The sequence below is a fragment of the Telopea speciosissima genome, chromosome 1 (assembly GCF_018873765.1).
Source record: "Telopea speciosissima isolate NSW1024214 ecotype Mountain lineage chromosome 1, Tspe_v1, whole genome shotgun sequence".
Classification (NCBI taxonomy): Eukaryota; Viridiplantae; Streptophyta; class Magnoliopsida; order Proteales; family Proteaceae; genus Telopea; species Telopea speciosissima.
In genome coordinates, this window is record NC_057916.1 from 70,616,192 (window position 1) to 70,633,307 (window position 17,116).

General features: G+C 38.9%; 1 protein-coding gene across 3 annotated transcripts in view; it reads right to left on the bottom strand.

Annotated features, from left to right (window-relative positions):
• LOC122666894 overlaps positions 1–11,902 on the bottom strand; it is a 54,995-nt gene extending 43,093 nt beyond the window's left edge. For all 3 annotated transcript variants that reach the window (XR_006333725.1, XM_043863005.1, XM_043862996.1), the window contains exon 1: positions 11,046–11,902. Coding sequence is in view for 2 of the 3 variants with exons in the window: in XM_043863005.1 (XP_043718940.1) it covers positions 11,046–11,876 (831 nt within the window). In the remaining variant the exon portion in view is untranslated. The remainder of the gene's footprint in view (positions 1–11,045) is intronic.
• Positions 11,903–17,116: the final 5,214 nt, after the last annotated feature.

The window sequence follows — 17,116 nt, forward strand, 5'->3', positions numbered from 1 at the left end:
TCAAATTCCTCCCATACATGTCCCTGCACCCATGTATTGTCATCCATCCATGTAGTGCCATGCACTCTCCTGTAGTCCTCCTGTACAACTGGATTTTCAAAGCTTTATTTTTCCAGTTAACTAAATCTAAGTGGGCTGAAACTTAACCAGTTGGCAGGGAACCTTGGTCTATAATGCAAAGCATGTTTGGTTCAATTTGGGTTGCGTTGTTTGGATCAAATTCTGGTTCAACCCACAGCCATGGCCCAAGAGATGGTTCAGTTCTGGTTCTTCTAAAAACCAGAAACCGTGACCTAGTTTTAGTATTTTGCTTTCTTTACTTTGTTTAGAATTTATGTTGCATTATTGGAGGAGACTACGATTATTTTTTAGGTAATCTGATCAAGTGAGGGTTGTTAATATGTGTTTTTAAGTCATGGAAGACTTTTCGTGTGCGTTAACTTTATCTTCAGTTTTTTTATATAATTATCTTGTAATGGCTAAGACCCCCCACAGTTTTGATTAATGGATTGATTTAGTTTCAATTGAAAGAGTCTGTTGCGTCTCCTCTCTCCCTCTCTTCTCTCTCTCTTCCCCGTGTTTGTCTTCTCTCTCCTCTCTCCTCTTCTTCCTCCCCTCCTTCCCCTTATTTGTCTCTCTTTCTCTCTCTCCCTTCTCTCTCCTTTCTCACTTCCCCCCCCCCCCATGATTCTGAAATTCTGCTCCTCTCCCTCTTTCCCACCACTAGCAGATCTATCTACTTGATCTGCATCAATCTACTAGTACACAAAATTTGGGACCCATACAACATTCCACGTGGCAGTTTTTTGGGCCAACAAGATAAACTTTGCCCTAATAAAATAACTAAAAGAAAAAACCTGAGACATAATGCATACATTGTAGATAGACTATTAAATTAAACATGAGCCTATCAAGGGAGTTTCATCCCTATCCAACAGTCAGAATGACCAAATTATCAGTCAATGTGGCAGAAAATAGGCAGCGTGACGGAATCCATTCCAAGGCTGCCCTTGCAGAAAGCTTTGCCCAAATTTTTAAAAAAAAAATTAATAAAACCAAGTCTTCTTAAATGGATATATCCATGCTCCATGGCTCCATGGCTCCATGCATGGAGTTTTAGACGATAATATACATGCTTCATACAGGTGCATACCTTATTATACCTTTTTATTTTCACCCTTCTCTTTATAACCAAGGTTCTAAATCTCAGTTTCGAGGCCAGTTTCCACCCTGGCCGAAACCGATAATTCCTAGGTTTTGACCGAAACCTGGTCAAATCCTGGTATTTTTCTGGGCCAAACTCAAAATGTCATGGGCTGGTTGAAACTGGTCGAAACTGGGCTGGTCGAAACTCGGTGTTTTTTTGTCGAAACTACTGGAATATTCAAAATATGGTCGAAAACTGGTACGATCCAGTAATGACCTTAAGTTTCGTCTCGGTTTCAGTTGAAACTTGAAACCGAGATATCTCGGTCTGTGTTGAAACGAGATATGAGTTTCGACCGGATTTAGTTCCATGTTTATAACTTATTAGACATACTCAATGTAAGAACTACAACTTGACACTCATTGCTATGGTAACTATTCCTTGTAGTCCATGTCATGGAGAGCTGTAAGGTTTGGATTCTTCAAAACTTGCTAGGATCAGGGTCCAAGCACAGATGCTAACCAAAATCTTGATTCTTGAACCTTTCTTGAGACATATGGATCTAATGCATATCCAAGTTGGACCCAGATATGTACCTATATCTATGAACTATCAACCCTGATCTAGAGTCAGAGTTATATAGACCTAGCCTATTGTATTCCCTTGTTGAGCAGGCTTAAATATTTTTTAATATTTTAATAGATCTTTTCCTGAATTTGCAAAATTTTCTTTGGGAAGTAAAAAATGTATTAAATAAAATAAACAGAAGGAAAAGGGAAGCAGCAAGTGTCCACCAAAAATACACAAAAAAAAAAAAAGAAAACAAGAGCCTAGAATGCACAACAATCTACAGGTCCTCGGACTGAATACCAGTTAAACAGAAACTCCAAAAAGCACATCCCAAGAAGAAGCCATTTATTAGGGACCAGTCTTGAACAAAGTCTTCCGATTTGTTACCCTGACATAAGGTCCTGGAAGAGGATCAGAACACAATACCAGCAGAGTTTTTCTAATGATTTAATCCCCAATCTTTTTGGAATTCTTAAAATGTCCCATGTTTATCTCTTTACCAAAAAAAAAATCTTTTCATTTGATTATTTTCAACTTTTGAAGATTGAAGATTGACAAGCTGCTTCTCTCTTTTATCATTTCTCCTTCTCAGCTTCTCTATGGTTTGTGGTTGAGTGGGAGTGAGATTTGATTAATCTTGGCTCTCAAATCCATTCACTTAATCATGCTGGTGCTTTAGTTTGAATCAAGTAAAATACAAAATTTCCTCATTTTGACTCATTTCACTTATTTCAACTGTGAGAAACCCATTTCGACCGAAATCTCCAAATCTCATTTTAAGTCGACCTTTAGAGAAAAAAATATTGTCAGAGATCACATTTCCTAGTGATTCCAACTATTATCTACCATTCAAAACAAGGATTTGAAGTTATTAGAAATGATTGAAGCATCGATACCAACTTTTGGGGGCTCCAGAGCTCAACTTGAGTACTAATCACTCACTTTTCTGTTCCAGTTTTGTTATTAGAATTAAAAATTGTGAAGTGACAAAATTTAGAAGAATTATGCTTGGGGAATTTTTATTTATCTATTAAGGAGAGCAGAACCATAATAGGCACAAAACAGAACAAGGAAAAGCACAGCCTAAATACCCAGAATAGGGATCCACGAATACAACATACAGTAACCAAAATCCAACATAACAAATCCCCTTTATAATACCTCCACAGGCAGACGAATCTGCAAAAGAAATAGCCAGTTGGCCATCCAATTGAACAAGATTATTCTACACCAAGGAAAGGCCTTTCCCACCAAGTGAAGCATTTCCAAGAGCCAATATTAGAAGTCTATATTCGGCCAACAGTTACAAATAGATTTCCACAACACTGAACTAGAAAAAACTGATAAAGTGAAAGAACTCAAGACACTGAAGGAAAGTAATGCAGAATCGATCTAAACCAGTAAAGCCAGCGAGAGATCAATTGCAACAACATCACATATAAGGACAAACAATATTGATAACAAAATTTTCCTACACTTCTGGCTTTTTTTTAACATATGAAAGAAGAAATAAAAGAGATATGACCAAGGCTTCACCACCTGGCCTACGGGAATGGATCCACCATCAATCCCAACCTATTGCTTCACCACAATAGGGCTAGAGTTGCATCACCATCAACCCAAAGAGGGGAAAACCCAAATTCTCAACAACTCAAATCATTGGAGGCTGAAACCCTCTCTCCCTGTTTTCATAATATGTAAGAGAACAAAGAAATAGAAACTTCCTAATTCCAATGCAGGTTTTATATAGTAACCTGATTACAATAAAAGACAGAAATAATAACTAAATTAAGACCACACGTCTACAATTTAATGAGATCCTAAAAATCAGGAGTATCCTACAAATATCCCTAAGCTAGGCTCCACCATAAATCTTCCAGGCAAGGATCATATCTGGCTGAAGATAAGCTTCATTAAATCTTGCAAATCTGTCTTCAACTGGGCCCACAAATGCTGTCCCCATATAAGAAAATATCTCCATATGTGATAATTCCCTAAAACAGCTCCCACGACTATGACAGATCCTAAAAGATAGGATCTGTGTAACTTCCTTATCGTAAGCCATATCTTCTACATATTGGGCATTTGGGCCCATAGGGGCTGATTTTAATGAGCTCTAATCCCTCCATACGCAGGATATAACAGACGGCAGTTTTAGTTTCCTAAAATATTGGAAACTTGTAGCTGGAGATAATATTCCTGTAAAATAAGTCATAAGAATCCAACTGGGTCCTACAAATCCTGTTTTTTAGGAATCCCAACAAATCTCAACACATGGGTTTAGTTTGAGTCAAAAAACTGGTTCAATAATGAACCAAACTCATCCAAATCAAATCAACCAAGTCGTAGGAAATTTGCATCAGAAAGCTATGTATAACAGTCCCTCTAGGGTAATAGAGAATGGAAGAGTAATTGAATTGTTTCAATTTGTTTGATTGGGAGGAAAGATTGACTGTCATTGAGAGCCCTACTATTTTATTTATAATAAGTGAATGATAGGTACAAGTACAAGAATGCCCCTATGGACAGATTTACCCTTAGACCCACATTACAACACTCCCCCTCAGGTTGGTGCATAGATATCACGCATGGCTAACTTGCACACAATTGGATGAAACAACTTACTAATTAACCCTTTGCTAAAAATATCAGCTAACTAGTCACCAGACTTAACAAAAGGAATACAGATTAACCCTTGTTCCAACTTCTCCTTAATAAAATGACAATCAATCTCCACATGCTTAGTACGATCGTGCTAAACTGGATTGTGAGCAATGCTGGTGGCAGACTTACTGTCACAGTAAAGCATCATCGGTAAGGGAACAGGGAGATCCAGATCTTTCAAAAGACTCTGGAGCCACATCAATTCGTAAATGCCATGGGACATGGCTCGAAATTCAGCTTCAACATCGGACCGAGCTACAACAGCCTGTTTCTTACTCTTCCAAGTAACCAGTTGTCTCCCACAAAAGTACCATAAACAGTTGTAGATCGCCGATCAGGAGAGCCGGCCCAATTTGCATCTATAAAGGCCTTAACTCGCAAGTGACCATGGGAAGACAAAAGAACCTAATGTAAGACAAGAACTAGAATAGGTCTAATCCCAGATGGGATCAAATAGAAAACCTCTAGAGACTTCGGAGAAAGAGGCAAGAACCTAAAATATGGGTAGAAAGTAGGAAAACAGGATTTACTTCAGAACCCCTTTTCCTAGAGCAAATTTTAAATAACACAAGATATACAGCTTCTTAGCATGTGGAATGGGGATCATGCATATACTGACTAACCAAGTTGACAGCAAAGGCAAAGTCTGGACGAGTATGAGATAAATAGATCAATTTTTTCCCAACTAACCGTTGGCACTGTCCCTTATCCACAGGATCACCATTCTTGTTGGAGAGATGAATATTGGCTTCAAGCATGGCTGCCTTCCACCGTGGGTCTATAAGAGCCTCCTGCCAGTTTTGGAGAAGAGAGACAAAAAACAAGGAAAACACAAATGCACGATATGAAGGGGAAAGAGAGTTGTACGAAACCACCCGAGCAATAGGGTCTTGAGTACAAGATCTCATTCCCTTACGGACAGCGGTAAGTCAAGAGATGGATCATAACCAAGGTTCAAGATCTCAGGTTTCGACCAGGCTGAAATTGAGACATGGTCGAAACCTAGTACTTTTTCCCAACCAACTCGAGACAGTGGTTTCGAGGCCCAAAAATGGTTTTTTAGGTCTGATTTTTTGTATGTAGCCTATTTTTTACATTTTAGACACAATGCATGAACTTTTTCATAAAAAAGTAATCAATAAATAAATAATTAAAATAAAATAAAAAACTCAAAAATGGTACTTGTGGTTTTTTACCCAAGTTTACTAGTGTTCATACAATGTACTGAGAATTATAATTGCCAAGACAAACACTTATTTATGCCAAATATCATTTAAGTAAATGTTTTTGTATTTCATTAACTTAAGATATTATTCATAATTAAGCAAATACCCCCTATTTGAATCCAATATAAATAGTTAAAAAATAAAATTCCGAAAGGATAAAAAGTCAACCCCTCAATTCAAGAACAAAAAAGTGGATTTTCGGCGGTAGGTGAAATTTTCAACTTTCAAATGCTGGGGTTTTCTCAAATCTATAAATTCCATAAATCTTTGGTAAAACATTGTTAAAAACCAAAAATGCGGTAAAATATCCATTTGTTTTTATGTCTAAAAAATTATTTTCATTCAGAGCCATTTTGATAGCATTTGTGCCCACCAAATTAACTTTGACCAGAACATAACTCCTTCAATATAAATCAGATTTAAGCAATCTTGGATTTGTTAGAAAGCTTTGTTTTGGAAGCTTTATTTTTATTGGATTCAAATAGGGGGTATTTGTTTATTTATGAATAATATCTTGAGTAAATGAAATACAAATACTATTTCATTTACTTAAATGATATTAGGCATAAATAAATGTTTGTCTTCGTTTCTAGTCTGGTTTCTGGCATACATAAGTATCTGTACTGGTTTCGAGCCAGGCTTCCCCAAGTTTTGATGGGTATAAGTGTCGAAACTTCCGAAATTACCAACATCTCAATCGAAACCATGCATTTTTTCAAGTACCTGGCCAACTCGTCTCGAAAACCTGTGAAACCGAGATTTAGTTCCATGATCATAACTACTAAGAGAATCGGGAAAAAAATTACCAGACCGAGTAAAACCTAGATCAAGAGGTGGCGGTTGACTGGGAAGAGGTGGTACAGCTGTGGTGGCATCTATTTGTTGTTCACGATCCCAACAAACATACACTTTCACAGTAGGCTGATCAGTACCTTGTATCTCCCCCTGAACTGAAGGAGCTGAAATGGGAGGAGCTAGGGAAGGAACAAGAGGCACATCTTCACTAAACATACGATGATTAGGATCCCCCTTGGAAGAGGTGCTGAAGAAAAATAGGCAGCAAACTCATTAAAGACCACATCCATAGTAACAAATTCTTGGATTTCTAACAATATGAGATTGAATGCCTAGATTGATTCAAGACATTCATTCCTAGACCAGGCCAAACAAGCTCACCCAAAGACCTTTGGTGGGATGAGAAAGGTAGACAATCCCGGGAGAACCTCAAGAGGAGAACGAAAGTCAAGAACCAGGGTAGGCATCCCGTTAATAAGATATGCTGCTGTCAAAACGGCTTCACTCCAGTACTGGGAAGGGACATGCATCTCAAACAAGAGGGGCCACCTCTAACAAATGGTGATTCTTACGTTCAGCAACACCATTCTGAGTCAGTGTATCCACACAACTAGTTTGATGGTGAATTCCTTGAGTAGCAAGGTAAGACTAAAACGAACCATCCATATATTCCTTACCATTGTCATTGCGGAGGATTCAAATGTTAGAGTTGAACTAGGTGCGAACCATGATACAAAGAGCTGAAAACAGCGGAAGACCTCACTCTTGTGATGCATCAAATAAACACAAGTAACCTCCATATGACAATCAATAAAAGTAACAAACCAATGGTAACCCGAAATAGAAGTACAACGGGCAAGGCCCCATACATCAGAATGAATTAATAAAAAAGGAGTAGTACTTCTATTATTTAAATTAGAATAAGCAGAACGAGTTTGCTTGGCCAAAACGCAAGCATCACAAAAGAAGTCCTTCGGGTTACATTTCCTAAATAAATGAGGAAAAATTTTAACTAAAGTTCCAACAGGAGGATTGCCTAAATGCCTATGCCAAAGTAATAAATCAGATAGAGGAGTTGTAGCAGAATCAGTCTGATGAGCTTGACAACCAGAAGAGATGTCATCATCGAGCAAATAGAGACCACCATGCAATGTACCACAGCCATTCGTTTTCTCCGCCTCTATATCCTGAAAAATGCAGTGAGAAGGGAAAAAAATCACTTTACAATTCAGATCAGTAGCGAGATGACTAATGGAAAGAAGGTTAGTATAAAAATCAGGAACATGTAGGACAGAAGCTAAGGATAAAATGGGAGCACAAGTGAATGAAGTGATAGAACACTTCCCAGAAATAGAGGAGAGAGAACCATCTACAACCCAAACCTTATCTTTACCTGAACAAGGAAAGTATTGAAAAAAAGAGACTAGAGGAGCCAGTCATGTGATCAGTGGCACCGGAATCAATTATCCAAGGACGAAAGACAACCAATGCACAGTGACCACCAAAATAAATACCTAAATGAACAAGATTGGAGTCAAAGGTGACCAGCGTAGATGTATAGGCTGAAGCGAAAGCAGGTGCAAGGGATGATGGAGGCTCCAATTTAGTCATCAAGCGTCGGAGCATAGCAAGCTCCTCCTGAGAGAGGGAAGACCGATACTGGAAGAGGCAAACTCATATGCCTCAGTATGATGAGGATGGGACTGGGAGGATCTACCACGACTGCGGCCTCGTGAGATGGGAGGAAGTAGGTCGATCATGAAGTTTCCAACAGAATTCCTTGGTATGTCATTCCGTACCATAATAGTCACACTTGACAGGATCCCGTGCAGAGGGAGGACGATCACTGGAACAAATAGAGTCAACTTTAGGCTGTGTACTATACCCAGAAAGTAAGGCAGAGCGTTCTTGGGCACAAATCTAATCATAATCAACATTTAGACCAGCCAAAATTCGTACACCCGGAACTTATCTTCCCGCTTCTTAAAACTAGTGGAATCAACAGTGCAAGTAGCCTAAAAGGTATCATAAAAGTCTAACTCCTGCCACAAATTGCGTAACTTAGAATAATATTGTGACAAAATTAGATCCTTTTGCTTGGTCTCATGAAGTTTCTTATGGAGTTCATAGACATGTGCAATTGTGCATCATTCCCAACCTGGGAATATGTATCTTGAGCAGCTTTCCAAATCTTGGCAGCAGTATCCAAGGGAAGGTAACCCCAAGCAATCTAGGGTTGCATAGAGTTGATGAGAAAGGGCATCATCAAGGGGTCATCAGAACTCCACTTCTTCTATGATGCACCAGCAATAGTGGGCTTCTCAGTTTCCCCTGTAATATATTCAACATATCAACATGAATCAATGGAGAGATAACAGGAACGCAACCACCTCAAAATATCAAATAATTGTTCCCATCTAGTCGAACAGAGCTCATAGGGAAAGAAGGGAAATCATTATGAGTCCCAGGACTCGTCCCCTCAATTCCAATTGAAGCGATGGTAAGATTTGACATAATTACCAATCAATTCACACAAGTTGAAGAAGGAAGGCGACCGATCTAAAATATACCACAATCTAGAGAAGCAACAACCACGATCACAAAAAACATCAACATCACAAACCAACAATTGGGAACAAAACCCTGAAAGGGAAAAAAATTGATGCTGGAATGGGGTCTCTCAGCTCATATTATGGTGGATCTGAGAGACCGAAAGAAGAAGGGAGAGAGTAGAGACTCTCAATGGTTTAGGAAAATACCACTGAGAGTGGGCGGTAAGTAGAAACGAGAGAGTGGGAGGCGGTAAGTGAAAAACGAGAGAGGGAGAGAGAGAGAGAAGGTGGAGGCAGTGGTAGGGAACACCAAGAGGAAGAGAGCTTCAGCTAGAGCTAGGATCCAACGTGGATCTTAGCTTTGATACCATTTTTTATTCGGCGGAAAGATTGACTGTCATTGACAGCCCAACTACTTTATTTATAATAGGTGAACGATAGGTACAAGTACAAGAATGCCCCTATGGACAGATTTACCCTTATACCCATATTACAACACAATTAATGCAGGACTCATGGCAAGTTGCATTTGTTGACTTCTAAAACCTGATTAAATGGGGACATTGAGGACAAGTTTCATTCCTCCGTCCACTATGTTAAGATTTTACTTTCTAAAATCCAATTTAATGGGACTTTGATGACAACCTCGTTTCTCCATTGATGCATATAAATCACAAAAAAGTGGGCTTATTTAGTTGAAATAAGCCTTAGGATGGGTTACATACGTGTTAGGCTTTTGGTCCAAGGGGTTTTCATTTTAATGGTCACTTTAGTAGGCCTAAAATGTGGGAATTATTAGTTAGTTGGTCTAAGTTTTTTTTTATTATTATTATTTTTTTTTATTTTTTTTTTGGGGGGGGGGGGAGGAGTGGGAAGAAGGATCTTGGTGTTTATTTTCTTTTTAATTTTGTTACTATTTTTTCATATCATCTTGGCTAGATTAGGTAAGATGTTAAAATTCCAGCTTATTTCAATTTCAAGTGGCAGTCTTTTAGTGGAATATGTTACTTTCTATAGCTGTCATGGGTGTTTTATACCGTTGAACTGCTTTTTTGTTATTTTCTTTTGGATAAGGTTATCTGCAAATAGTCCCTATGCTATCCTACTTGGGTTAGCAAGCACTCTAAATACATGTAAGGGCCTATGGCATCTCCAACGATTTGAAGCAATATATCAGTTCAGTTTTCTGAAACTTTGGCTACTGTGGAAACAGTAGTTGCTGTTATGGATTTAGAAGTGTTGCTTGGTGGATTATAAGCGAGGGCTAAAGTGGATTCCTTGGTGGAAGAGTGGATTCTCTTCATGAATTTTGGCGGATTCCAAAACCACTGCAGGTGGATTCCACCTAATATCCCTTCTTCTTTTTTTCTGTTATTCAAATTCTTCACACTGCGGCACCCCTGTTTTCTATTCAATTTCAGTTCTGTTACTTTGTTCTGTTACTATTGTCATATCATAAAAAGTTCTGTTATGTTTGAACTTAGATTTCATACTATAGTTCCTGCCTGTCATATTGTTCTCAGATCTGAATTATTTTGGTCAATTGGTACTGTTCTGGACTGCTACTTACATTCCCAGAAGCTCTAGGAATCAAACTGGATCCCCTATTCTGTTATCAGATTTGGCTTATCCACCATGTTAAAATTTCAAAATTCAGCCTCAGACCTAACTTGGGCAGGATGAAGACAATTACAAAATGAACCAAAATGATACAGGGAATCTCAAATGGAAGTTCGGTGAGGAAGAGGAATACCGTCTAACCATCCTTAATAAAAAATTTCTGCACTAAATTACAGTCAAGAGCATACATACATACCGACTTCAATACTGGCTGACACTCTGTTGGAAATAAAATTGTATCTTGCGTGCTCTAGACAAATCTTTAAAAAAAAAAATCTTTTCCTCACTCTTTTCCGCTCCAAAATTTAAAATAACCTGCAATTCAGTCACAATATCTACCGAAATGCTAACTCTTCCTATTTTATTCCCCAGAAACAGAGGATATGACTGTTAACATTGTTGATTTGCATAAGCCAAGCAAAAAAGATATTAATATATATACTACAATGAGAAGTCAGGTTCCGAAAGTACCAGATATTTGGCCGCTTTGCCTAAAACTACTTGTAATATCTTCTTCCTCACCCCAGTATCCACCCCTGCCCACCAGTCCAAGCACCCCATCTTCCTAAAGTAGACATTTGCCGCAACACCTGCAACAGTCGTCTTTTCTTTCTCTTTTGCCCTCATCCCCCGCTTCTTCCCACCGTTAGAATTCAGCCACGACAACCTCAATGCAACTTCCAACTTGTTCGCCAAAAACGCCTCTATGCTATAATAACCCTTTGCCTTCAACCACGGCAATTCCTCCCAAGCCACGCCCAAAGCATTCTCTTCGCTTCTTAGAAACTGTCCATTCGAAATGTTGTCCATCACACAGACGAACCTATCCACATTCGATACAAAATCTTCAGAAAAAGTGATTGAATCGATTGCAGAACATTCTTCAATTCGCTCCCCTTCTTGAGAACCGAACATGCGAACCGCACGAGAAATCGACTGTTCCAAGTCATTAGAAACGTTGGTCCTTGCCAATAGACCTGTCGACCTTCGAAAGCAGAGGCTTGGGAGATCAGGGCAGTCGCTAGAAGGAAGATCTGAAAGGATGATAAAGCAGCCATGACCGTGTCTCCGGATCTTTTTCTGCATTTGGAGGATGATTTCTGCGAACTTCGCATCTACTATTGTAAGCGATGATTGACGATGCTGGACTGTGAGGGATGAAAACCAACGGAGGACTGAGTTTCTAGGGTAGTTTACAGAAGGAGAGGCAGACGTTGAGGGGGTGGATGAGTGGTACAGAGCGATGTGCGAAGTGAGCGAGTCGATGAGTTGGTTAGAATCCATGCAAGGAGACGGAGCCATCAATTCTGTATTTTGCAACTTGGAAAAGGATCTTAATAATCTATGCTTTAAATGAGTTGCAGACTTGCAGAGACCCTGAACCGTCGACGTGCAAATATTTGTCGGAGACGGTTACTGTCACGGAATAAAGGTGATGTTCAAAGCCGTGTAAGGGGGATTCATTGCCAGAACCGTTGGATTTAAATCTTAGACGTGGATTTACAGATGGGACTACAGCCTACATCTATAGTTCCTCTGCACACATTTAATTAATTAAATGTACCGGTTTCAGTGGAAGTTCTTGTATTTTTTTTGGGTGAAACAGTGGAAGGTCTATGATTCTAATATAATAAGTGATCTCATTTATTAACCCTGGAGCAAATTTTTCTTGAATATGGACTACATGGACAAGGTGTCCACGCTGCATTAACGGTATCAATCGGTCTCCGAATCGGATATGAATCAATCAAAATTGTAATTGTTTTGTATTCGGCCCAGTATTACTTTTTCATTCGGTTTTCGTTAATTGGTTCACATTCAATTCACATACCGTTTGTAGTGCCAATTTTGAAAGATGATTTGTTATATTTTATTTGTAATGTATTTAATTTGGTTTTACATGTGGTTTGTAGTGTTGGTGGTTTTGACCAGAGTTAAAAATCGAGTTCGTCTCGATTTCGACCATATCTCGATCGAAACCTAGGACTTTCTCCAAGCTAACTCGAACCTTGATTTCGAGGCCTAGAAATTGTTTTTTTGCTCTAATTCGTGTTGTGCTGCCAATTTTTGACACTTTAAACCCAATCCATGCATTAGTTTCACATAGAGAACACTAACTATAATACTTGTGGTTTTGATCCAAGTTTGATACTGTATATTATTATTGGACATAGTATCGAATAAGGTTTGACCAAAACAAAACTCCTTTAATATAAATCAGATTTAGCAATCTTGGATTTTTTTGAAAGCTTTCCAACAAAGCTTTCATTGGAAAGTTTTCAAACAAATCCAAGATTGCTTAAATCTGATTTATATTGAAAGAGTTATGTTCTGGTCAAACTTAATTTGGTGGGCGCAAATGTTGTTTAAAATCGTTTTAAATGAATATATTTTTTTAGACATCAAAACAAATGAATATTTTATCGCACTTTTGGTTTTTAACAATGTTTTATCATATTAAGATTTGTAAAGTTTTTAGTTTTGAGAAAAACCCCAGCATTAAAAAGTTGAAAATTTCACTTACCGCCGAAAATCCAATTTTTGTTCTTGAACTGGGAGGGTTGACTTTTATCCTTTTGAAATTTTATTTTTTAACTATTTTTATTGGATTCAAATAGGAAGTATTTGCTTATTTATGACTAATTTCTTAAGTAAATGAAATACCAATATAAAAACATTTACTTGAATGATATTAGGCATAAATAAGTGTTTGGCCTGGTTTCTGGCATATATAAGTGTTTGTCTTAGTTTCCAAACCAGGTTTTCTCAAGTTTCGATGGGGATAAGTGACACTTATATAGGTATTCAGGTTGAAACTATCGAAATATGGTCAAAACATGTCGAAACCATCGAGTTCTTTTACTCATTCACCGGGCTTCTCTATGGGCGTGAGAGGATATTGAGGGAGTAGTTTGGGAATATATTGAAATCATATAGGGGTCTTGTGAACCCTAGGACGATGGCTAAACCTTCACTGCACAGTGAAGGAAAATTTTGTCCTATTAATGTTTATCAAATTTGTTCCTATCTAACCGAACACTATTGGATCAAATGTCTAAACAATAAAACGTAGCTCAGCAAGCAAAAAGTTATAGATGCTTCTCAGATTTGCTCAAGGAATGGCATCTTCTGAAGGCTTATTTGTCAGTGAGGAGGTTTGGGTGGGAAAGTTGGTAGATTGGACTCTACGTAATATTGAATTTTAAATAGGAAAAGTAAAATGAGTAAAAGTTGGATCTTTTGTTTTTTTGCCATGTTTTGTTAGCTTTTAAAATGGTGAGGGGGGAATTTTGCAACTTCCCTTCACATTTTCCTCAAAATCCTTTAATTAAATAGTATTTTGAAGAAGGGGTGAGAGTTACCAAAAAGAGACAAGAATTTTGTTGGACCACTAATCCACTTTAGGCATCCAAACATCCCAACATGATTTTCATGCACCCTTAAAGGATGGTTCACCCACCATCTTTGGGTTCACAAACCCTTATAGGGTTTTAATTCTTTCTCCAAAACACCCTCGTGATGCCCTCTCCTAGTCATCCAACAGAATCCCATTCACCGTGGGTGGAGGAAAATTAGATCCATTTTTTTAAAACCCTACGAAAGTTTTTTAGATTTTTTCACCATTCATTCACCCCACTAATTCCTCTAGACAAATAATGCCTGAGGGGTCTGCTAGCTAATCAGGCTATAAAGGGTTGGTTATCAGGTTACAATATTCTTTCAGTCCCAATCGAGCGACCATATAGCCACACTATCTTGCATCGAGACCGTTTGACTGTTTGGTGCTAAGTGTTATTTTCTTTTGGTTTTCATTGTGTAGTGAGTCTGTATGTGAAAACACTCATGCATGGTCATTAACATGGGAAGGATATGACAAGTTGAGACTCAAGTTTCTACAGTAATAATCATTTACTAGGGCCAAACATTCTTGTGCAAATAAAAATGATATATTCTCATGAGAGGAGATATCTTCATCAAGGGAGTTGCAATACTAGTTTTTGCCATTTTTATTCTATAGAAAATTTATGCAAGAATGTGCATTCCCAATCTCAGAATGTAGAATGCATTCTTATTTGAGAATGAGAATACTGTCAGACTAAACTATTGGGTTAAAATGCATTCTTATTTAAGAATACTCACTCTTAAATAATCATTTCATCAAATAACTCGTAAAAAATATTTTAAATGTTGAGGAATCTTCAATGTCAACAACAATCATGGAGTTTTCGTTGAATAACTCATGGACAAGGTCTATGTTTGTGTCTTACAGTTGAAGGGAGAGAGCAGTACACACACACACAAATCTGCCATATGTGTTCATTATATTCCATTTGTAACATGAGTGGGTTGGTGTCATCGACATAGGTGAGCCGTATGGGAAACCTGTAAGGTCGTAATTTGACAAAGACCACGACTTCCTCTCCCATTGCCTCGAATAGAGGCTTCACGAACAATGACACAATCGATCCAATATTCTCGTTTTCATCATCACTGTTAAACCTATGCCGAAAATCCAGTCTGATTTAAACTTTGTGTGTAGAATCGGCGGTGGTGTACGCTAGAGAATTGTGGGCTATGATACTTAAGCCATCAGACAAGATTCTAGATCATAAAACAGGGAAGTCATTGAGGAGAGGTTCATTGACAGAGATAGGGGAAGTTTATTGACAAATGAGTATTTAAGGCATACCCTCTGAAGGCGAACTGAGGCCCGTACCTATTTCCTCCACCACTCTGGGATAATTGGTGGTAAGTAACTAACCATGATTGCTCAAATTAATCGTGCACAGTAGTTAACACATTTGATCCCTGTAAATCATTGTGATGGAGTCCGTATGCGTGTACAATAACACTAGAGAGGATCCCGAACCAATTGGAGTCAAAACAACACGAGTGTAGCATGAACTAGATCATACGGCAGATGAACCCATCAACTGCACGTGTTGAATGTGTTTATTTGGCATGTGAGACCTACATGGGCTTGAGTGGGACCTACATATCCCATGACCTTGGGGTGTGTGGGACCTTCCTAGGCTAGTTACACACTTAAAATACCTACCCTATGGGTCCACACAGGTCCAAATTGAGTTTAATGTGCTTCAATGTAGGTCTTTAAATGAATAAACCAAACAGGCCTTAGTTGGCATGTGTCTATAAAAGACACATGCTTTTCTCAGCTCATTTCACAATTCCTAAAAGAGAGAAAACGTGGGAGGGAGCTGGAGGAGAGGAAAGAAGGGGAAGGGGAAGAAGAATGAGGGAAGAAGGGGTGGAACCCTAGCTGCCCTAACTCTTTTCTTCACTCTCTCCGAAGCCCAAACAAGAAAGGAAGCTGAGAGAAGGAGAAAGGAAAAGAAATAAAAGGAGAAGAAGGAAGGGAACAAGGGCTCACCAAGCCTTGCACTTGCCTTTCTTTGGTAAGCAGTATTTCCCCTCTTTTCCTTTGTGTTAGTTCAACCTAGGTTTAGGTGTGATGACCATGAGACCTTGTAAGGTGGAGTTTAGGGCTTCCAATGGAACCCTCATACCCCATTACTACTCTCCTACCCTATTTAATACCCATCTGGTCTTTTGTGAGACTTTGTCGCACCCCACCAATGCCCCCTTCCTCATGCAACGGTTCTGGACAGAACACGAAGACTTCTACAGAGTGGTGCAACGCTCCTAGGTTGAGCCAGTTTTGGGTTCCCCCATTTTTGTGGTACACGGTAAATTGAAAAGACTTAAAGGCCATCTTAGGGAATGGGCTAAAGAGACTTTTCCCCATATTGATCAAGAGGTAAGTCGCTCTAAAGACTGCCTGGACAGTGTGCAAAGTCTTATTGAAACCGAAGGGTTCACTTAGGACTTATTTGATAAAGAAATGCAAGCACGACGAGACTATGACTTGGCTGTTAAACTCCAAGGGAAGCTGTGGAAGGAAAAAGCAAGAGATAAGTGGGTGAAGCTTGGAGATAGATGCACCAAATATTTTCATCAAGCAACTACACTGCAGCGAGCCAGGGGTTCCATTCGTGAGATTACCAAGGACAATGGATTGGTCATCAGGGACACCAAGGACATTGGGGACCATTTGGTGTCTCACTTTGAAAATTTCGTTAAAAGAGGGAGGTCCACCAGAGACGCAGATCTTATGTCAGTGATCCCGTCCTTGGTCTCTAACTTGGATAATGCTATGCTCACCAAGATCCAATCTCAAGAGGAAATCAGATTGGTGGTATTTGATTTGGACCCTTCTAGTGCTCCTGGGCCGGACGGTTTCCCGGCACATTTTTCAGGGTTTGCTGGCATTTTATTGGTAGGGAGGTATGTCGTGGAGTTCAAAGCTTCTTCAAAGAGGGCATTGTTACTAAAGGGGTAAATTGCAACTTTCTTTGCCTGATTCCTAAAATTGAGAATGCAACCAAGGTGGGGCAGTTCCGTCCTCTTTGCTTGGGTAATTTCTTTTTTAAAATTATCCCTAAAATTATGGCGACCCGACTGTCCACTATTTTGCACAAATTGGTCTTTACAAAGCAAGGTGCCTTTCAGAAAGGCAAAAT